General features: G+C 37.5%; 1 protein-coding gene across 1 annotated transcript in view; it reads left to right on the top strand.

Annotated features, from left to right (window-relative positions):
• Positions 1-18,135, top strand: part of rbm26 (RNA binding motif protein 26) — a 166,717-nt gene that overhangs the window by 139,223 nt on the left and 9,359 nt on the right. The window contains exons 16-20 of the mRNA XM_039745376.1: positions 642-716; positions 842-1,006; positions 1,093-1,197; positions 4,115-4,318; positions 5,117-5,203. Coding sequence (XP_039601310.1) covers positions 642-716; positions 842-1,006; positions 1,093-1,197; positions 4,115-4,318; positions 5,117-5,203 — 636 coding nt within the window. The remainder of the gene's footprint in view (positions 1-641; positions 717-841; positions 1,007-1,092; positions 1,198-4,114; positions 4,319-5,116; positions 5,204-18,135) is intronic.

Below are 18,135 nucleotides of genomic sequence, written 5' to 3'. Positions count from 1 at the left end.
ATCTAATCAATAACACTTTAGAATAAGTTTTTATATTGTGGGGGAAAGGATTCTCTTCCCTCTTTTCTACTCTTAAAATTTTACTCTGGCTGTTGGACATCCTCTCTTTCTCTTGGGTGGAGATTGAATTGAATTTAGTTTTGTTAAGTTTGACTTGTTTTTATGGAATGTTACTTGCTTTTAATAAATTCAGTAAAAAATAAAACAATCTGTCTCTGTTTATGAGACTTTGTCAGTATTAATTTGTACATTAGCATTTCTCTTGCATTTTAAGTTATCATTGTCTGTGTTCTTATAACTAACACACTGTATGCCTAGTATATTGTTACAAGCTCTGTGCATAGTAATTTTTTTTGAGTGCTTTTTATTGTTACTTCATTTTTACTTTTGTAGGTTATATTATAATTACAGTTGTCTTTTTATTTAAACTTGATATTTGATCATGATTTATATACACATCACAATCAAATCTGATACTGATCTGTTTGATGTAACTCATAATGAGTTAGTATGTTAAATCATGTTGTATCATCATATTCAGCTAGCTAAATCCACAAGGAGAGCACAGCAAAATCGTCAACATAAAAAATTAATCCACACCAGATTTTTTTTTTTATTTTCTCTCCAATTGTATCTCTTAGGAAGCATTGCGTCTTCAGCAAGATGTCCGGAAAAAGAAGCAAGAAATCCTTGAAAAACATATTGAAACACAAAAGGTGCAAGCAGTAATCATTTGCTGTCCTAATTTTTTTTCTTTTTAAAAGTTATAATCTCTAGAGAACTTTATATATATGATATTTTGGTTAATCAGGTTCTTTAACAGTTGTTTATTTGTTGCTAGATTTTGATATCAAAATTGGAGAAAAACAAATCTATGAAATCTGAAGACAAAGCTGATATAATGAAAACTCTTGCAGCATTAACAGAAAGCATAACGAAGCTGAAAGATGAACTTAAAGCTGTTTCCAGTGGTATTCCTCAAAAAACCATAAAAACAAAGACACAGGTAAGAAAAAAGAAAAACTCAAAACATTCCAATAATGAAACTTAACAGTGAATTTAATAATTGTTTACTTTTTATTTTTTAATTAGATGCAGAAAGAGTTACTTGACACAGAGTTGGACTTGTATAAAAAAATGCAGGCTGGGGAAGATGTTACTCTACTGAGAAAGAAATACACTGAGCTGCAGCTTGAGGTAACTTGAATTTAAGGCCAATTCTAATGATTAAAAGACCATGAGTATGAATGCATATACAGCTGCACTCAAAATTTTTCAACCACCATTGCAAATTAGGCTTATTGGCAAAGTTTACAAACTTTCAGCTGTTTGCAATAAACAAGTGAAAGAAGAATAATTTAAATAAGTTAGCACAACTAATATTACAAGTGGTTTCTTAACATCCAACACAAAATGCCACCTTTAATGACTACTGCGGACTCAAAATTATCTTTTGTACTCAGTAGAGTTTTGCTGTTATGACCTGCTACAGATGTGATGCATAGCCAGACACCAGCTTCTGGCCTTGTTCCTCAGGAATCTTAGCCCATTCCTCATGGGTAATGTCTTCAAGCTCACTAATATTCTTGGGTTTGCATGCTTGAAACGCCTTCTTCAAATCACACCAGACATTTTCTATGGGGTTCAAGTTAGGCTGCAACTTTTTTGGCCACTGTAGAATCTTCCAGGACTTTTTCTGAAACCAAGCCTTGGTGTGCTTGGGATTACTGTCCTTTTGAAAGGTCCAGTGATGCCCAAGTTTAAGCTGCCTCACAGACGGCACGATGTTTTCTCCTAGGATTTCTTGGTACTTAATTGAATCCATCTTGCCACCCACACACTGAAGGTGTCCAGTACCAGAAGAACCAAAGCAGCCCCAGAGCATCACTAAGCCACCACAATGCTTCACTGTAGGCAGGGTGTTCTTTTCAGCATATGCTTCATTCTTCCTCCTCCTCCAGACAAAACACTTATCCATAGGCCCAAAAGTTCCAGTTTTGTTTCAGTGCTCCACAGCAGTTTTGCCTCATTGCTCCACAGAACAGAATCCCAAAACTTCTATGGCTTATTTATATGGTTTTGTGCATATTGGAGCCAACATTTCTTGTGCTTTTGAGTCAGTAGTGGTGTACGCTGTGGAGTTCCGGCATAGAGAGCATATTTAATATGTGCCTTATGTGGAAACTGAAACCTCTGTGCCTGCTGCCACCCAGTCTTGCTGCATGTCTTTTGCAGCCATTCAAGGGTTTTTGGCCACCTGCCACCTCACAACTCTGGTGGCAGCTGTTGATAGTTTCATTTTTTTGCCACATCCAGGTAGTGTTGCTAGTGTTCCTTTACCTTTGAACTTGCAAAATAGGCTTCCAGTTATTTATCTAGGAACATTTAGTGCCTTTGATATCCTTGTGCATGTTCCTTTGATATCCTTGTGCATCCTTTTCCTTGCTTGTGCAAGGCAATTATCTCTTCTGTTAACTTTTTGGAGAATTCTCTTGACTTGCAATCAAACGTCACTGTAAACACTCCTAGCAAGTCCACGTATTTGATGTGTTCCATGTCAAACACACCTGATGCAACAAGACATGAGTTGCAAAAGTGTGCTGTTATGGGGGATTTTGTGCAGTAGGTTGAATAATTTTGAGATTGCAGTAGTCATTAAAAGTGGAATTTTGTATTGAATGTGGAGAAACAACTGGTAATATTAGCTATTGAAACTGTTCTTGTTTGACATGTTTATTGCAAACAGCTCAAAGTTGGTAAATTTTGCCAAGAAGTCTAATTAGCAATGAGAGTGCAGTACTTCATTACTTAACTATATTATAGGAAATAATACATTTTACAATAAATATTGTTTGTAATTATAAACATGAAAATATGTTAATAAAAGGAACATATTTAGCTGTTGAGAAATAAAAAATTAAAGTGTGCAGTTCTTAGTTTTGACAGCAGATGGTGCCCTTACATTTGTTTGCAAAACAAAATTACAGTACTTTGCAGGTTAGCTTAAAATTACCAAGCACTGTCTTTATTTCAGGCTTGGTTTTGTGCAAACAGGGTTATGTATTTTTGCAAACTTAAATCAATAAGAGAAATATATTTTTCAGAAAATAACAAAGGTGACAGTTTTTGAATATGACAGAAGATTTCTTTTAATGGCACATTGAGTTGTCTAGGTTTATGTAGAGTAACTACACTGCAGCTTTATATAGATTTACTAATATGCAATGGGCTTATGTACAGTGTAGTCCATAAATTATTGGACAGTGACACAATTGATATTAGTGTGGCTGTCTGTCCATAGTGCTTTTCAAATTAAACCAATGGATACACACTTTTACTGCAAGTTGTCAACATTAAATCAAGTGTGTATTACTAAAAAATGAGTTATTAATTACAGCACTTCTTTTTTATAGCCTCCTCCCTAATTCAGACCATTGGTAAACCTAAAAAGCAAAAATGCCAGCTTTCCTGTAAGTACCAAAAAAGGAAAAGTTTTGGAATAATGTCTTGCTGGGCAGATTAGACAAGATACACCCATACCAGAGTGATGAAAAGTGAAAGGTGATGGAGGAAGAAAGTGATAGGTCTGCAGTGGGTTAATAAAGAGTTGAAAAAGAAGCTGCTAAGAAAAAAAAGCAGCTCTATAAGACATATAAAACTAATAACTCCAATGTGAATCATAGGATATGTGAAAAAATGAGGGCAACTATTAAGGATATTAGGGAGGTTAAAAGGCAGTATTTTAGGAGGAAAACAACATTCAAGGAGGAGGTGAAGTGCATCAGGAATAGTAAAGAATTAAAAAATACAGACAGTGAAGTAGTAGATGCTGTAAACTCATATTTTATGATGGTCTTTACGTTTGAGGAAGTGGATAACCTTCCAACGGTAAAACAGACTGCTAAAGAGTTACTGAGTAATTTGGAAATTGTAGAGGGAGAAGAACTCCTTAGATTAAATAGGCTGAAATCAAACAAATCACCAGGGGCCTCATGCATAAGGGATACCGTGTACTAAGGGATCAAGGCCATGTACATTTATTTTAAACTAAACATATATAAAGCAATATGATATGTCTACTTTGTTCATGACTGTTTTTGCCTGCCTTTTTCAGGCTGCAAAAAGAGGAATCTTGTCCTCAGGACGTGGAAGAGGTACACACACAAGAGGAAGAGGTGTTTTAAGGAGTCGTGGCAGAGGAATTCGTGGAAGAGGACGTGGTGCTCCCGTTCATGCTGTTGTTGACCACCGGCCACGAGCTTTAGAAATTTCTGGTTTTACAGAAATAGACAGAGAAGACTTGCTTCCTCACTTTGCAGTAAGTGTTTATTTGTAACATTGTATACAAAATAATGTTGTAATGTTGATTTCAAGGTGAATTTTATTTTTTGCCTTGAGGAGAACTTTTGCTAACTACATATATTTTAAGTACTGTAATTAGGTAACATTTTAGTGTTTCTCTTGTACCTGTTTTGCAATTGATCCATTTCTTTATATTTTTATCGATCAGGTTTCAGAATTAATGTTTAATGTACAAGAAATTTGTTAAACTTTTATAATATACATGCCCTGCATGAAGTGTGTGGAATTTAATATAAAAAAGGTTCCAAAATATTTTCATGGTAAGAAAGATGAGTCTTGATGCTCCACTTTTCCCCAAGACTGCAGGCAGATATCAGCTTCGTAATGGTTTGTGTAGATTTTTAGTGTTTTCTCCCTTCCTCTGCTTGGGATCTTTTCTGGATATTCTAGTCATCTTCCAGTTGCAGAAGGAAGTTTTGTTAGATTAAATGGAAACTATGCTTTGGTCCTGAATGAGAATGAGTGTATGAGAAAGTAACCTTTGATTGACTGGTAATGTCATCCATGATTGGTTCTTTCCTTGTTCCCAGTGCTGATAGAACAGGCAATTGTACTTCAGGACCCTAAATTGGATTAAGTAGGTTAAGTTAAATAATTAAATGGATGGAAATTTTCTATTCAGTTCCAGACTTTGGATTAAACTAATGCATGTGAGACAAAGGAACAGCAATTTAATTTAAATACATAAATTATTTTGGATGTTTACCAAATTCAGATGCCTACTTTAGTAATATTTTTTTTTTTTCCACACAAGCAATTTGGGGAGATAGAAGACTGCCATATTGATGATTCTTCACTTACTGCCATCTTAACATACAAAACAAGAGCTGAGGCTGAAGCTGTAAGTACACTGTGTGTGTGTGTGTGTGTGTGTATATATATATATATGTGTGTGTGTATATATATATATATATATATATATATATATATATATATATATATATATATATATAATGTGTGTATGTGTGTGTGTGTGTATATGTGTATGTGTGTGTGTGTATATATATATATATATATATATATATATATATATATATATATATATATACACACACATACAGTTGTGTTCAAAATAATAGCATTCTGACATCACAAACCTGATCAATCACTGTTTTTGGTAGAAAGTATATTTGTACATGGCCAATAATTTACTAGTCGGTATAGTAGAATAATAGAAAACCAACATACCCAACAGTCACGACATGCATGCTGCTGATTCTGTGTAGATGAATCATTAATTGGAAGGAGTGTGTTCAAAATAATAGCAGTGCGGAGTTCAATTAGTGAGGTCATTCATTCTGTGAAAAAATAGGTGTCAATTACAACCTTATATAAAGAAGGAAGGCAGCAAATGTTGTACATGTTAGTTATAGTGCATTTATCTCTGCAAATCTGAGTAAAATGGGTCATTCTAGACATTGTTCAGAAGAATAGCTTACATTGATGAAAAAGTTGATTGGAATAAACATATAAAGTGCAGAAAATGATAGGCTGCTCAGCTAAAATTATCACAAGTGCTTTAAAATGGCAACCAAAACCAGAAAGACATGGAAGAAAACAGAAAGCTAACATTCGAATGGATCAAAGAATAGCCTAGTTACCTACGAGTACTGTGTGAAGCCAAGCTATCGACAAGAAGCCCCCCCGCAAAGTCCAATTGTTGAAAAAAAAGACACATGCTGAAGAGGTTACAATTTGCCAAAGAACACACTGACTGGCTTAAAGAGAAATTGCACAACATTTTGTGGACTGATGAAAGCAAGATTGATCTTTTTGGGTCTAGGGGCCCAAGACAGTTTGTCAGATTACTCCCAAACACTGAATGCAAGCCAAAGCACACTATGAAGACAGTGAAGCAAGCATCATGAGATGAGGATGTTTCTCATACTGTGGTGTCGGGCCTATTTGTCACATACCAGGTATCATGGATCAGTTTGAATACTTAAAGATGTCTTCTTGCCTTATGCAGAAGAGGAAATGCCCTTGAAATGGGTGTTTTGAACAAGACAATGGCCCCAGTAAATGAGCAACATCTTGGTTCCAGACAAGCAAGATTGACATTATGGAGTGGCCAGCCCCACACCCCAGACCTTAATCCAATAGAAAACTTGTGGGGTGTCATAAAAAATTCTGTTTCTGAGGCAAAACAAAGAAATGCTGAAGGATTGTGGAATGTAGTCCAATCATCCTCGGCTGGAATACCTGTTCCCAGGTTCCAGAAGGTGGTCGACTCCATGCAACACAGATGTGCAGCAGTTCTCAGAAACTGTTTATACAACAAAATATTAGTTCAGTCATTCAAAGGAGAGCAAAGTCTTGAAACATTTTTCAGTTTATACAGTGAATGTTTGAGTTTGTAAAGAAGAATGCAGACACTGTTATTTTTTTTGAACAGCCTAATTAATATTCCTTTGTTTTCAGTTTCTGTAAAGGAATAACACAAATTTGATACATTTTTCTTCATGTTTTGATTAGGAATAGTGAGCAATGTTCCCAATGCATTTGCTTATATGGAAATAAAAGCTATTATAAGGATTTTGAGCTATATACACTTTTTTAAACACACTGCTATTATTCTGAGCAACTGTTATTTTTTGTGTGTTTACAGTCTTGTGAAAAAAGTTCACCTTCTTACTATGGTTTAATAAAAAAGGTCTGGTCCTTACCCAGTTCTGAAATTATTTAAATCTATCCTCGGATGTAAAACAATACACAACAGATTCCACTATGTCATTAATTAACAAAAACAAAGCCAAAATGGAGAAGCCATGTGTTAAAAACTAAGTACAACATATGATTCAATAGCTTGTAGAAGTACCTTTAACAGCTATAACTTGAAGTAATTGTTTTCTGTATGACTACAGTCTCTCGCATCTTTGTGGTGGAATTTTGGCCCACTCTTCTTTACAACATTGCTTCAGTTCATTGAGGTTTGCGGGCATTAGTTTATTCACAGCTTTCTTAAGGTCCAGTCATAGCATTTCAATCAGGGTGAGGTCTGTACTTTGACTGGGCCATTGCAACACCATGATTCTTGTTTTCTGTTGTAGATTAGCTGGTGTGCTTGAGATGATTGTCCTGTTCCATGACCCAATATTGGGCAAGCTTTTGCTGTAAGACAGAAGGCCTCATATTTGATTCTAGAATACATCTGTATACAGAAGAATCCATGATCAGCTCTGACTGTGAGGTGCCCTTAGCTGCAAAAGAAGCCCACATCATCACCTCTCTACCACTGTGCCTAACAGTTGGTTTGAGGTGTTTTTGCTGATGTTCTTTATTTGGTTTTCACCAAACGTGGCACATTGCATTATGGTCAAAGATGTCCAGTTTGGTCTCATCTGTCCAGAGGAAATTGTTCCAGAAGTCTTGATGTTTGTTCAGATGCAGCTTTGCAAACCTAAGCTGTGCTGCCATGTTGTTTTCAGAGAGAAGAGGCTTTCTCCTAGTAGCCCCTCCAAATAAGCCTTACTTGTTCAGCCTTTTTCTAATTACATTGTCATGAACTTCTACATTTAACATGCTAACTGAAGCCTGTAAAATCTGAGATATACTATAGCTCTTGGGTTTTTTTCAGTTTCTGTGAGCTTTGCACAGTCTCACATTGGGGTGAATTTGCTGGGAAGTCCACTCCTTAAGATGACTGGCAGCAGTCTGAATGTTTTATACTTGTGAATAATCTATCTCACTGTAGAATTATGGACTTCAAATTGTTTGTAAATGACCTTGTAACCCTTTCCAGATTGATGGGCTGCAAGACCAGCAAACTACCAAAACCTCTTCTTTTATAGAGATGGTCATACTTGCTGATGATCAGCAAGGGTGACAGGGCAGATCCAAGCAACTATAGGCCAGTAATCTTAACATGCATCACAGGAAAATTAATGGAAGGAATTATTAAGGATAAGATTGAGCAACACATGACAAGGACAGGAGTTATTCGGAACAGTCAGCATGGGTTCAGAAGAGGGAGGTCGTGTTTTACTAACATGTTGGAATTCTATGAGGTTGCAACAAAAGCATACAATCAAAGTGGAGCTTATGATGATATTTATCTGGACTTTCAGAAAGCATTTGAAAAGGTGCCACATGAGAGGTTGGGCATCAAGTTAAATGAAGTGGGAGTTCAGGGTGATGTTTTTAGATGGGTGCAGAATTGCCTCAGATACAGGAAGCAGAGGGTGATGGTGCGAGGAACCTCATCAGAACTGGCCGATATTAAGAGTGGTGTTCCACAGGGGTCAGTGCTAGGGCCGCTGCTATTTTTAATATATATATATATAAATGATTTAGATAGGAATATAAGTAACAAGCTGGTTAAGTTTGCAGATGATACCAAGATAGGTGGATTAGCAGATAATTTGGAATCCATTATGTCATTACAGAAGGACTTGGATAGCATACAGGCTTGGGCAGATTTGTGGCAGATGAAATTTAATGTCAGTAAATGTAAAGTATTACACATAGGAAGTAAAAATATTAGGTTTGAATACACAATGGGAGGTCGGAAAATAGAGACTACAGCTTATGAAAAGGATTTAGGAGTCATAGTGGACTCTAAGCTATCAACTTCCCAACAGTGTTCAGATGCCATTAAGAAGGCTAACAGAATGTTAGGTTATATAGTACGATGTGTGGAGTACAAGTCCAAGGAGGTTATGCTCAACCTTTATAATGCACTGGTGAGGCCTCATCTCGAGTACTGTGTGCAGTTTTGGTCTCCAGGCTACAAAAAGGACATAGCAGCACTAGAAAAGGTCCAGAGAAGAGCGACTAGGCTGATTCCAGGGCTACAGGGGTTGAATTATGAGGAAAGATTAAAAGAGCTGAGCCTTTACAGTTTAAGCAAAATAAGATTAAGAGGTGACATGATTAAAGTGTTTAAAATTATGAAGGGAATTAGTACAGTGGATCAAGACTTGTATTTTAAAATGAGTTCATCAAGAACACGGGGACACAGTTGGAAACTTGTTAAGGGTAAATTTCGCACAAACATTAGGAAGTTTTTCTTTACACAAAGAATGATAGACACTTGGAATAAGCTACCAAGTAGTGTGGTAGACAGTAAGACGTTAGGGACTTTCAAAATTCGACTTGATGTTTTCTTGGAGGAAACAAGTGGATAGGACTGGCGAGCTTTGTTGGGCTGAATGGCCTGTTCTCATCTAGAGTGTTCTAATGTTCAGTGCCAATGACATCACATGCTATTTCAGTACCGCACAAAAACTTTATTACAATATCTTACAGATATATCTGATTACATGTGAAAAGTTAACTAAGTTAATTTGATTTAGCAGCACACATACCCTCTTAATTCCTATGTCATGTGTGATGTTTTGTTGTTCTGAGGTTGTATGTACCTTCTGCTTTTTTAAAACCTGCTAAGGATCATTATGCCCTGGTACATAATACCTTAGAATTGAAAGAGGGTGTACTTTGTTTTTCACATGACTATATAAGTCTATACTGTATATATACAGCATATGTTTAAATGTATATGTGTATAGATATGTATATAAAATATATAAAATAGCCAGTTTACTTACGAATTATCTGATCTCTGAACAATCCAACACTCTTTGTCTATTATGCCTGAAATGAAAATCAGGTTAATGCAGATTCTATAAAAATGATCAAACTCACTGATGACGCCAATGTTATAAAGGTCATTTCAAATTATGGTGTTTCTAAACATGAATAAGATAATCAGTTTCTTCATTTTGTGTATCATAAATAACCTGAAGCTGAATGTCAAAAAAGCCAAGCTGTTGATTGACTTTAAATAGTGCACATTAGGACTTCCCTATATGCCTTAGTTCCCAGGTTGTAAAGGTTATAGAGGTTCTTAGACACCATCACGTGTTTGAGAAAAACTTATCCAGTATTTCTGATGTTCAGATACTTGACAAACTTCATAGTGCTTCATGAAGCAATAATTTCTTTATTGATCTTTTATTGAATTCCTAATTTTTGTGTGCTGTGATTTTACTTTTTGCTGAACAAGAAACAGATAGAACTAGTTTGCCATATCCATAAGGCCATCCTCCTGTAGAGTTATTTCAAACTTCAAAGCCAGCAACATATTACTCAACTACTAGTCGTCAGAGATGTCAAACTTAACGTCTGCAGTTGCCTTGAGGATGTCTGATTTCAAGGCTGTGAATTGCAGAGGATGATAAACTACACAACTCTGTGTAGATGTTTCAGCATAGTTTCACGTTTCCAATATATTGCAAGCTTGCTTCATGCTGACACCCTAAAATGTGCTGCCTGGTAGCAGTGGCACTTGTACAAAGGGTTTTCAGCGAGGTCGCCTGCAATCTCAGTTGTTTTATTTTCCTTTTTCAATTCTATCATGCCACAACTAATGCAAGACATCAGACAGATACAAATACTCATATTCCTTCTGTCTTTGGGGTCACATTTTATGTGTTGTACTTCCCACTTGGCACTCATTGTTTGTCAGTTCTCATACACATAAGCCCAGTTTTACAACTTAACACAGTTTTAACAACTTATTACTGTTTGATTTTGTTGGGGTAAGTAGCAAATTGGTCTGACTAGGTCACCGAGGATGTCAAACTATGTGACATGGTCACAGGTAAATGCCGCACCTGCTTCCAACTTGTTAATAAAGTTATGTCACTGAAGTCTGCAATGGTAATCACTGGAAAATGCTTGTAGTGCGATGGCATTACATGTTAAACCAGAAAGCAATTAACCTCTTGTCTGACCCATTACTTGCTACTCATCTTCCTTTAATGCTCATCCACCTGGTAGTTGGCTAATGTCTCTTAAGACTAGAACTACCAGGTTTCAGAACCATACTTGCTCACAAGCTGTCAAATGTATTAGCTTAGCATATTGATATCAGAAACTGTTGTACTATTTGATGAACATGTCTGTAACTTTGGTAAATTAATCACAGTGGGCAATGATCATAACACATTTCTGTGTCATTTTATATTTAACACTAGAATTACCAGAGCCTACGAAAAAACTCGTAATTCCGTCCCACCTTAAACTGTTTCTTAAATCCCTTCACACCTCTCCGCCAGCGTCCTTTGTCTTCTAAATGTGCTGATAAAGAGAAGCTCGGAGCAGCCGGCTATTCCATCCCCCCACCAATTTAGAACGTGCACGAACTTCTCTCAGCTCATGCCTTGATTGAGTATCTGGGAGTGAAGTGGAGTTTTAGAGTGGAAATAATAGATCGTTGTTTGGAACACACGCATTTCATGTCTGTTCCGTTTCTACAGTAATCTGTGTCAACACATTGTTAAAACAGAAACTTTTTTTATATTCTAGTAGTAGATGACAAAATGTAGGCATAAACTATATAATGTATGAAGCCTGAAGTCCAAATAGCAAAGAAACATTTTCACAAGAATAACACAATTGCGCTTTTATTCAAAAATATAACTGCAGAAACAAAAAGCCGCCTTAACATGTGACATTGACACCAGTTTATTGTAACTGCCTCCGTGGTTCAATAGACTCAGCCCCGCTTGGGAATCAAAAGGTCATGAGTTCGATCCTGTGCCCCTCCGTTTTGAGAAGTAAACTGCTCTTAGTCTTACTGTTTTAAAATAAAAGCATACATTTGATTTCAGTCTGTAACAGCCGTGCAATTTATGATCCTTGTAAAGGTTAGCTTTTTTTTTAATTCACTTTTCATTCTCTCAGTCGCTCAGAATCAATCCATACAACCCCATCTGACACGGCTGTTTTCACTAAAGACGCGCTCGCTATAGCTCTGCAGTGTACCACGATGCATACTAACGCCAAACACCCTCAACCTAAAGTCCCCGGGTTCTGACACACAAACGCTGGCGAAGCTGCTTCTTCTATCTCACCGCCACTTGCTTTTCTTTTATTCAGTTTTATTGAGTGTTCCTGCCAGTCCCCGCATGTTGCTGTATGCTGTTTCTTTTGTACTCCAGGACATGCAGAGGAAAGAATGGTAAAGACCAGTAACTTCGGGCGCTATATGCAATCATCAGACACTCCCCATCTGCCCGTGTCGCTCAAACACAGGAACATATATTGGTGTAAAAGTATAACACTTTTATTCAAGTGCACTTTTTCCATCGCCTTTTCCTGTAAGAAGCAATGTACACACTCTCTATGCTGTGGTTTCTATTACACACCTGAAAGAAAGAGACAATACATGTGAAAATATCCAGCATACAGCAACATGCGGGACTGGCAGGAACACTCAATAAAACTGAATAAAAAGAAAATCAAGTGACGGTGAGATAAGAAGAAGGCAGCTTCGCCAGCGCCTGTGTGTCAGAACCGGTGGGGGCGTTAGTATGCATCGTGGTACAACGCAGAGCTATAGCGCCTGTATTCTGTTTCTTTTGTACCCAGGGCACGCAGAGGAGAGAATAGTAAAGAGCAGTAAGTTCGGCGCTATATGCAATCATCAGACACTCCCCATCTGCCCGTTGTTTTGTTATACTTTTCAATACTTTTATACTGCTCAAACGGGCATGCTCAAAAATACACGTAATGCCACGAAAAGTGCACGCAGACACTTCATTTCGCAAACAAAACAAGTGCACTTTTATTCAAAACTACCTGTATAACCAAGAAAAAGAAAGCAAGTTACAGTAGGCGATTGATACGACAGCTTGCATGGTGCAATGCTAAGAAGTGCAGATTTTCATTCCGTGCTATATAAAATCATCACATTCAAATATTAACAGTTCCTACACACCCAAGGACCGTCCTTCCTACATTTACGACACGTGTACTTGTTGCCGTGTACACACCTCTCTGTGCTATGGTTTCTATTACACTGAATGAGCACCTGACACTGTACTTTCTTCCCTGGGGGAAGGTCCCGCATCAGAGAATTTCCAGTTCCTGCATAAATTCACACCCGATCTGACGCTGTTCGCTTTCAAAGAATATTGCATTAGTGCGATTATATTTTCACATATATTGTCTCTTTCTTTCAGGTGTGTAATAGAAACCACAGCATAGAGAGAAGTGTGTACATTGCTTACAGGAAAAGGCGATGGAAAAGTGCACTTGAATAAAAGTGCACTTTTGTTATACTTTTACACCAATATATGTTCCTGTGTTTGAACGACACGGGCAGATGGGGAGTGTCTGATGATTGCATATAGCCGGTTACTGGTCTTTACCATTCTTTCCTCTGCATGTCCTGGAGTACAAAAGAAACAGCATACAGCAACATGCGGGACTGGCAGGAACACTCAATAAAACTGAATAAAAAGAAAAGCAAGTGACGGTGAGATAGAAGAAGGCAGCTTCGCCAGCGCTTGTGTGTCAGAACCCGGGGTTGAGGGTGTTTGGCGTTAGTATGCATCGTGGTACACTGCAGAGCTATAGCGCCTTTAGTGAAAACAGCCGTGTCAGATGGGGTTGTATGGATTGATTCTGAACGCGACTGAGAGAATGAAAAGTGAATAAAAAAAAAAGCTAACCTTTACAAGGATCATAAATTGCACCGGCTGTTACAGACTGAAATCAAATGTATGCTTTTATTCTAAAACAGTAAGACTAAGAGCAGTTTACTTCTCAAAACGGAGGGGCGCAGAATCGAACTCGTGACCTTTGATTCCAAGCGGGGCTGAGTCTATTGAACCACGGAGGCAGTTACAATAAACTGGTGTCAATGTCGCATGTTAAGGCGGCTTTTTGTTTCTGCAGTTATATTTTGAATAAAAGCGCAATTGTGTTATTCTTGTGAAAATGTTTCTTTGCTATTTGGACTTCAGGCTTCATACATTATATAGTTTATGCCTACATTTTGTCATCTACTACTAGAATATAAAAAAACGTTTCTGTTTTAACAATGTGTTGACACAGATTACTGTAGAAACGGAACAGACATGAAATGCGTGTGTTCCAAACAACGATCTATTATTTCCACTCTAAAACTCCACTTCACTCCCAGATACTCAATCAAGGCATGAGCTGAGAGAAGTTCGTGCACGTTCTAAATTGGTGGGAGGATGGAATAGCCGGCTGCTCCGAGCTTCTCTTTATCAGCACATTTAGAAGACAAAGGACGCTGGCGGAGAGGTGTGAAGGGATTTAAGAAGCAGTTTAAGGTGGGACGGAATTACGAGTTTTTTCGTAGGCTCTGGTAATTCTAGTGTTAAGAAATTGGAAGCTTACATGCAGAAGCTATTTTGAAAGAAGTTAGTATGCTCCATGATTCAATAGCTTGTAGTTTGTAGAAGAAAGGTTGGGCATACTATCATGTCACAACTGGCTTAGACCATGGATTTATTTTGGCGAAGTATCAATGAGTTTAAATTATGTCGATTAATGCTTGGATGCTCAGTCACAGAGAAGTATCCGAGTTTCCTCCTTAGTGGTAAAATACTCTCCCAGTTCAAATTTCAAATTAGTTTAAGTTGTCTCTGGAACATTGGAAGCAACAAATGTTTACTTTTAGGAATTTATTCTGGCAACCCAAAATGCACAGATCTTTCATTATGTTACCAGTTTATTTGGAATGGATTCACTTAACCCATAACCATTTCCTATAGTTTCTGGTATCTTATGAACTGTCACTATTGATTCACCTTTACAATTCATCCACCATTACATTTTATTCTGTTGTCAGCATTGAAGAATGCACAGACCTTGAGTCATTTTTAAAAGATGTTCTGCCATGAAATAATTCTGTATCCCTTTTTTACTTTAACTCTTTTAGGGCTAATTTTTTTTGTGTGTTTCTTATCTCCCAGGGCTGAATATTTTTCCAAAAACTAACATTTTTTAAAAAAGAACACAAAGCAATTGTTTAACATATCAAATCAACAAAAAATATTTACTTTTGACAAATGTTACTGTCTTGCATGTTGTATGAGCTTGCATACTCTATGATTTCACATACATATCACATACATTTTACACAGCAAAGTCCTGCAAAGTCTGATCTCACTCAAAGCAGCCAATTTCAGTCATTGCCACATTGCACTGCTTACAATACGTGTTGCTTTGGTGCCTACTTTTCAATTGTCTGTTGCTGCACTTTCTCACATATATTGTTAGTGTGTACTGTAGAGAGACAAGTCACCCTTTTGCCATTGTGCCATTCCACTGTCACCAAGTTTTCTGCCCGCATGAAAACCGTATTGTCACCTCTTTTCATCTTCTGAAACTTTATGAACTTTATGCATGGCATTATAGCCTGGCTCACCCCATGGGATTTGCTTCTGTTTATTACAGAAGTGAATAAAACTTTGCAGCAGCACGTACATATCACCATGCTGCATAACCTGTCCAAAGCCACCAGGGGACAAAGCACGTTTGGACCAATGCTCCCTGAAGTTATATCACCAGTTCTGTCCCATCTCTATTTGTAATACCACAGCACACTTCATCTCATCTTTTGTTGTGGGTTTACACTTTGAAAAACGAGAATGCGATGCAAACGCAGCCCGCGATTCAAAAAATTTCTCTTCCTACCTGTTTATCTCCTCTGACGGTAGCTGAAAAGCAGTATCAGGAGAGAGCAGCCTGAAGTACAGCAGCTGGTGATCTGTCATGTCCAACAGCAAGCCATGCTGTCTTGTGAAGTCCAGCAGCCAGATCGGCTCTCAATGGATCAATGTGTATTTATCTCACACGAACCTTGCCGTAGATGCATCGGCTGTGCGAAGGCGCTCAACTGGCAGTAGATCTGCTGGCGCGGCATCGGCTGGTGTTTGATCAGCTGATGCCGTCTCACTCTCTTGGTCGATCTCCTGATCACTGTCAATAAAATCCGATTCTGAAAAATCAGAGTCCGACTCCGCGATAATGCGCAAAGCATTGTCTGCCGAGTGTTTTCTTTTCTGCACTCACTTCGCTCCCTTGTCACATGTCGATGCCATCTTGCCATTGTTTACATTTTGCAACTCACGCACACGCTAGGATTAGTTGCAGAGTCAACGAGTCTAGCATTCCTCCAAGTACAGAGGGAATGCCTGTGACGTGACAGTGAGATTTGTCGCCATTAACAGCTGATTATCGCCCTCTATCCCTGGATGTCGACTTTAGTCGACATGCGCCCTCAACCCTTCCTGTCGACAAAAGTCGACATCCGCCCTAAAAGAGTTAAAATATGGTTTGGAATGGTCCTGGTCCATGTTAACCAGGTAAAAGTGAAAATTTGAAGCTATGTTTTTTCTCTTAAATTACAAAGATAGGGACTATTTATAAAATCAACAGTGGAATAACTTGTTTATGTTAAGTTTTTAACATTGTTGATCAGCTTTCATAAATCACTTGATCAGCAGCATCTAGCTTTAATTACTTTAGTAATATATATTGAAGCAATAGGGGTGTACTGATTTTTTTCCCATGCTTAGCTTTAGCATTTTGAAATGAAAATATGTAATGTGTATACTTTTTAGTATGATTTAGATGATAATTCATGATGCAATATCAAGAATCTTTTGTAGCAGCAGAAAATGTAAATTTAAGTAATAGCTAGATGGTAAAAAAAAATACCCACTCTAAGCCTCCATTTTAACATTTTTTTCGTATTTACTGACTGTTTCAAGTGGCATCCCTTTCCATGAATGTTCAATCTGGTGTGTGAAAGTTTGAAAATACTCAGCAGTGTAAGATATGGTGAAGCAAAGTTGTATTATTGGGTACATGGCTCAAATAGAGCTGCAACTACTAATCAACATTATCAACCATGATTGATTATTAAAAACATTGGCAATGATCACTTTCATTGATTAATTGATTACATCTTTAGCCTTATTACATTGTGGCACACAATTGTGTCACAACTTCTCAGCTGGGAACACATTTGAAGAAAGACAAACAGTAAGACAGTGTAACCTCAGACCTTCAAAGTTTGGGAACACTTTACTCTGAATGCAGAAAAACAGTTGCAAAGTGTTTAGGTCTGACTTCATATCGCACAAAAGAGCACATCAGAGATGCACAAATATTTGAACAAGAAACTTACCATTACTGGCTCTGTGGTGGAGTAAAACTTGCAGTCATCCAAGTAAGCTGAATGTCGCTTCAGCGTTCTGTGATTTAGGTATGTGAACACAATATTTGCTAGGCTAGGCATAATGACATGACTTTCGGTTTGAAGTGAGGAATAATTTGAGTCATATTTCAACCCTCTATAATGCACTAGCAATTAAAACACTAGCACATGTGACAGAGTTCTGTGTTAAGCAGCTAAAAAATTGTTCCACTAGCTAGTACACGTTCGTTCACATTTTCACTTGGCATATATTTTTTTTTTTTAATGCCCTGGTCACTCTGCTAAAATTACGGTGGTGCATTACAAGCTTGCATTATGTTAGCGTGTATGTGCTTACAAAAAGATGGCTGCCAAGAAACTTAAGTACCAGTTCAAGCAGAGAACTTTTTTTTCAGTCTTGTGTGCAAAGTAAATTGAAAATTCAGCAGCAGTGAATCCAACAGCACATAAACCACGACTGAAAGGCTTATCTCTTATTCAGAGTCAAAAGGTAGGAGAGGGGTGGAAAAGCGAAAGTTCCAGACTAGGTGGCTATCGGATTTCCACTTGCTTTTATATAGTCTGGAGGAAGACATGATTAATGTGCAAGTTCTGCTGCAGCATGCCTAGTTTAGCCAGGAAAACAGATTTTGCAGCAGGTTCACAGTTTTAGACATGAAAATTTAACAGCACACTCCCGATAGTCATGATGGTGCAACAAATTTTTCTGTGGTAGAATGTTGTGGTAGTCAGATATTTACATGATGCTTTGCTAATAAAGCTTCTCTTTCAGATAAACTGGGGGTGGG

This window comes from Polypterus senegalus, chromosome 2, assembly GCF_016835505.1.
Source record: "Polypterus senegalus isolate Bchr_013 chromosome 2, ASM1683550v1, whole genome shotgun sequence".
Classification (NCBI taxonomy): Eukaryota; Metazoa; Chordata; class Cladistia; order Polypteriformes; family Polypteridae; genus Polypterus; species Polypterus senegalus.
Note: the sequence above shows the minus strand (reverse complement) of the source record. Positions and strands in the feature narration are given on the sequence as shown.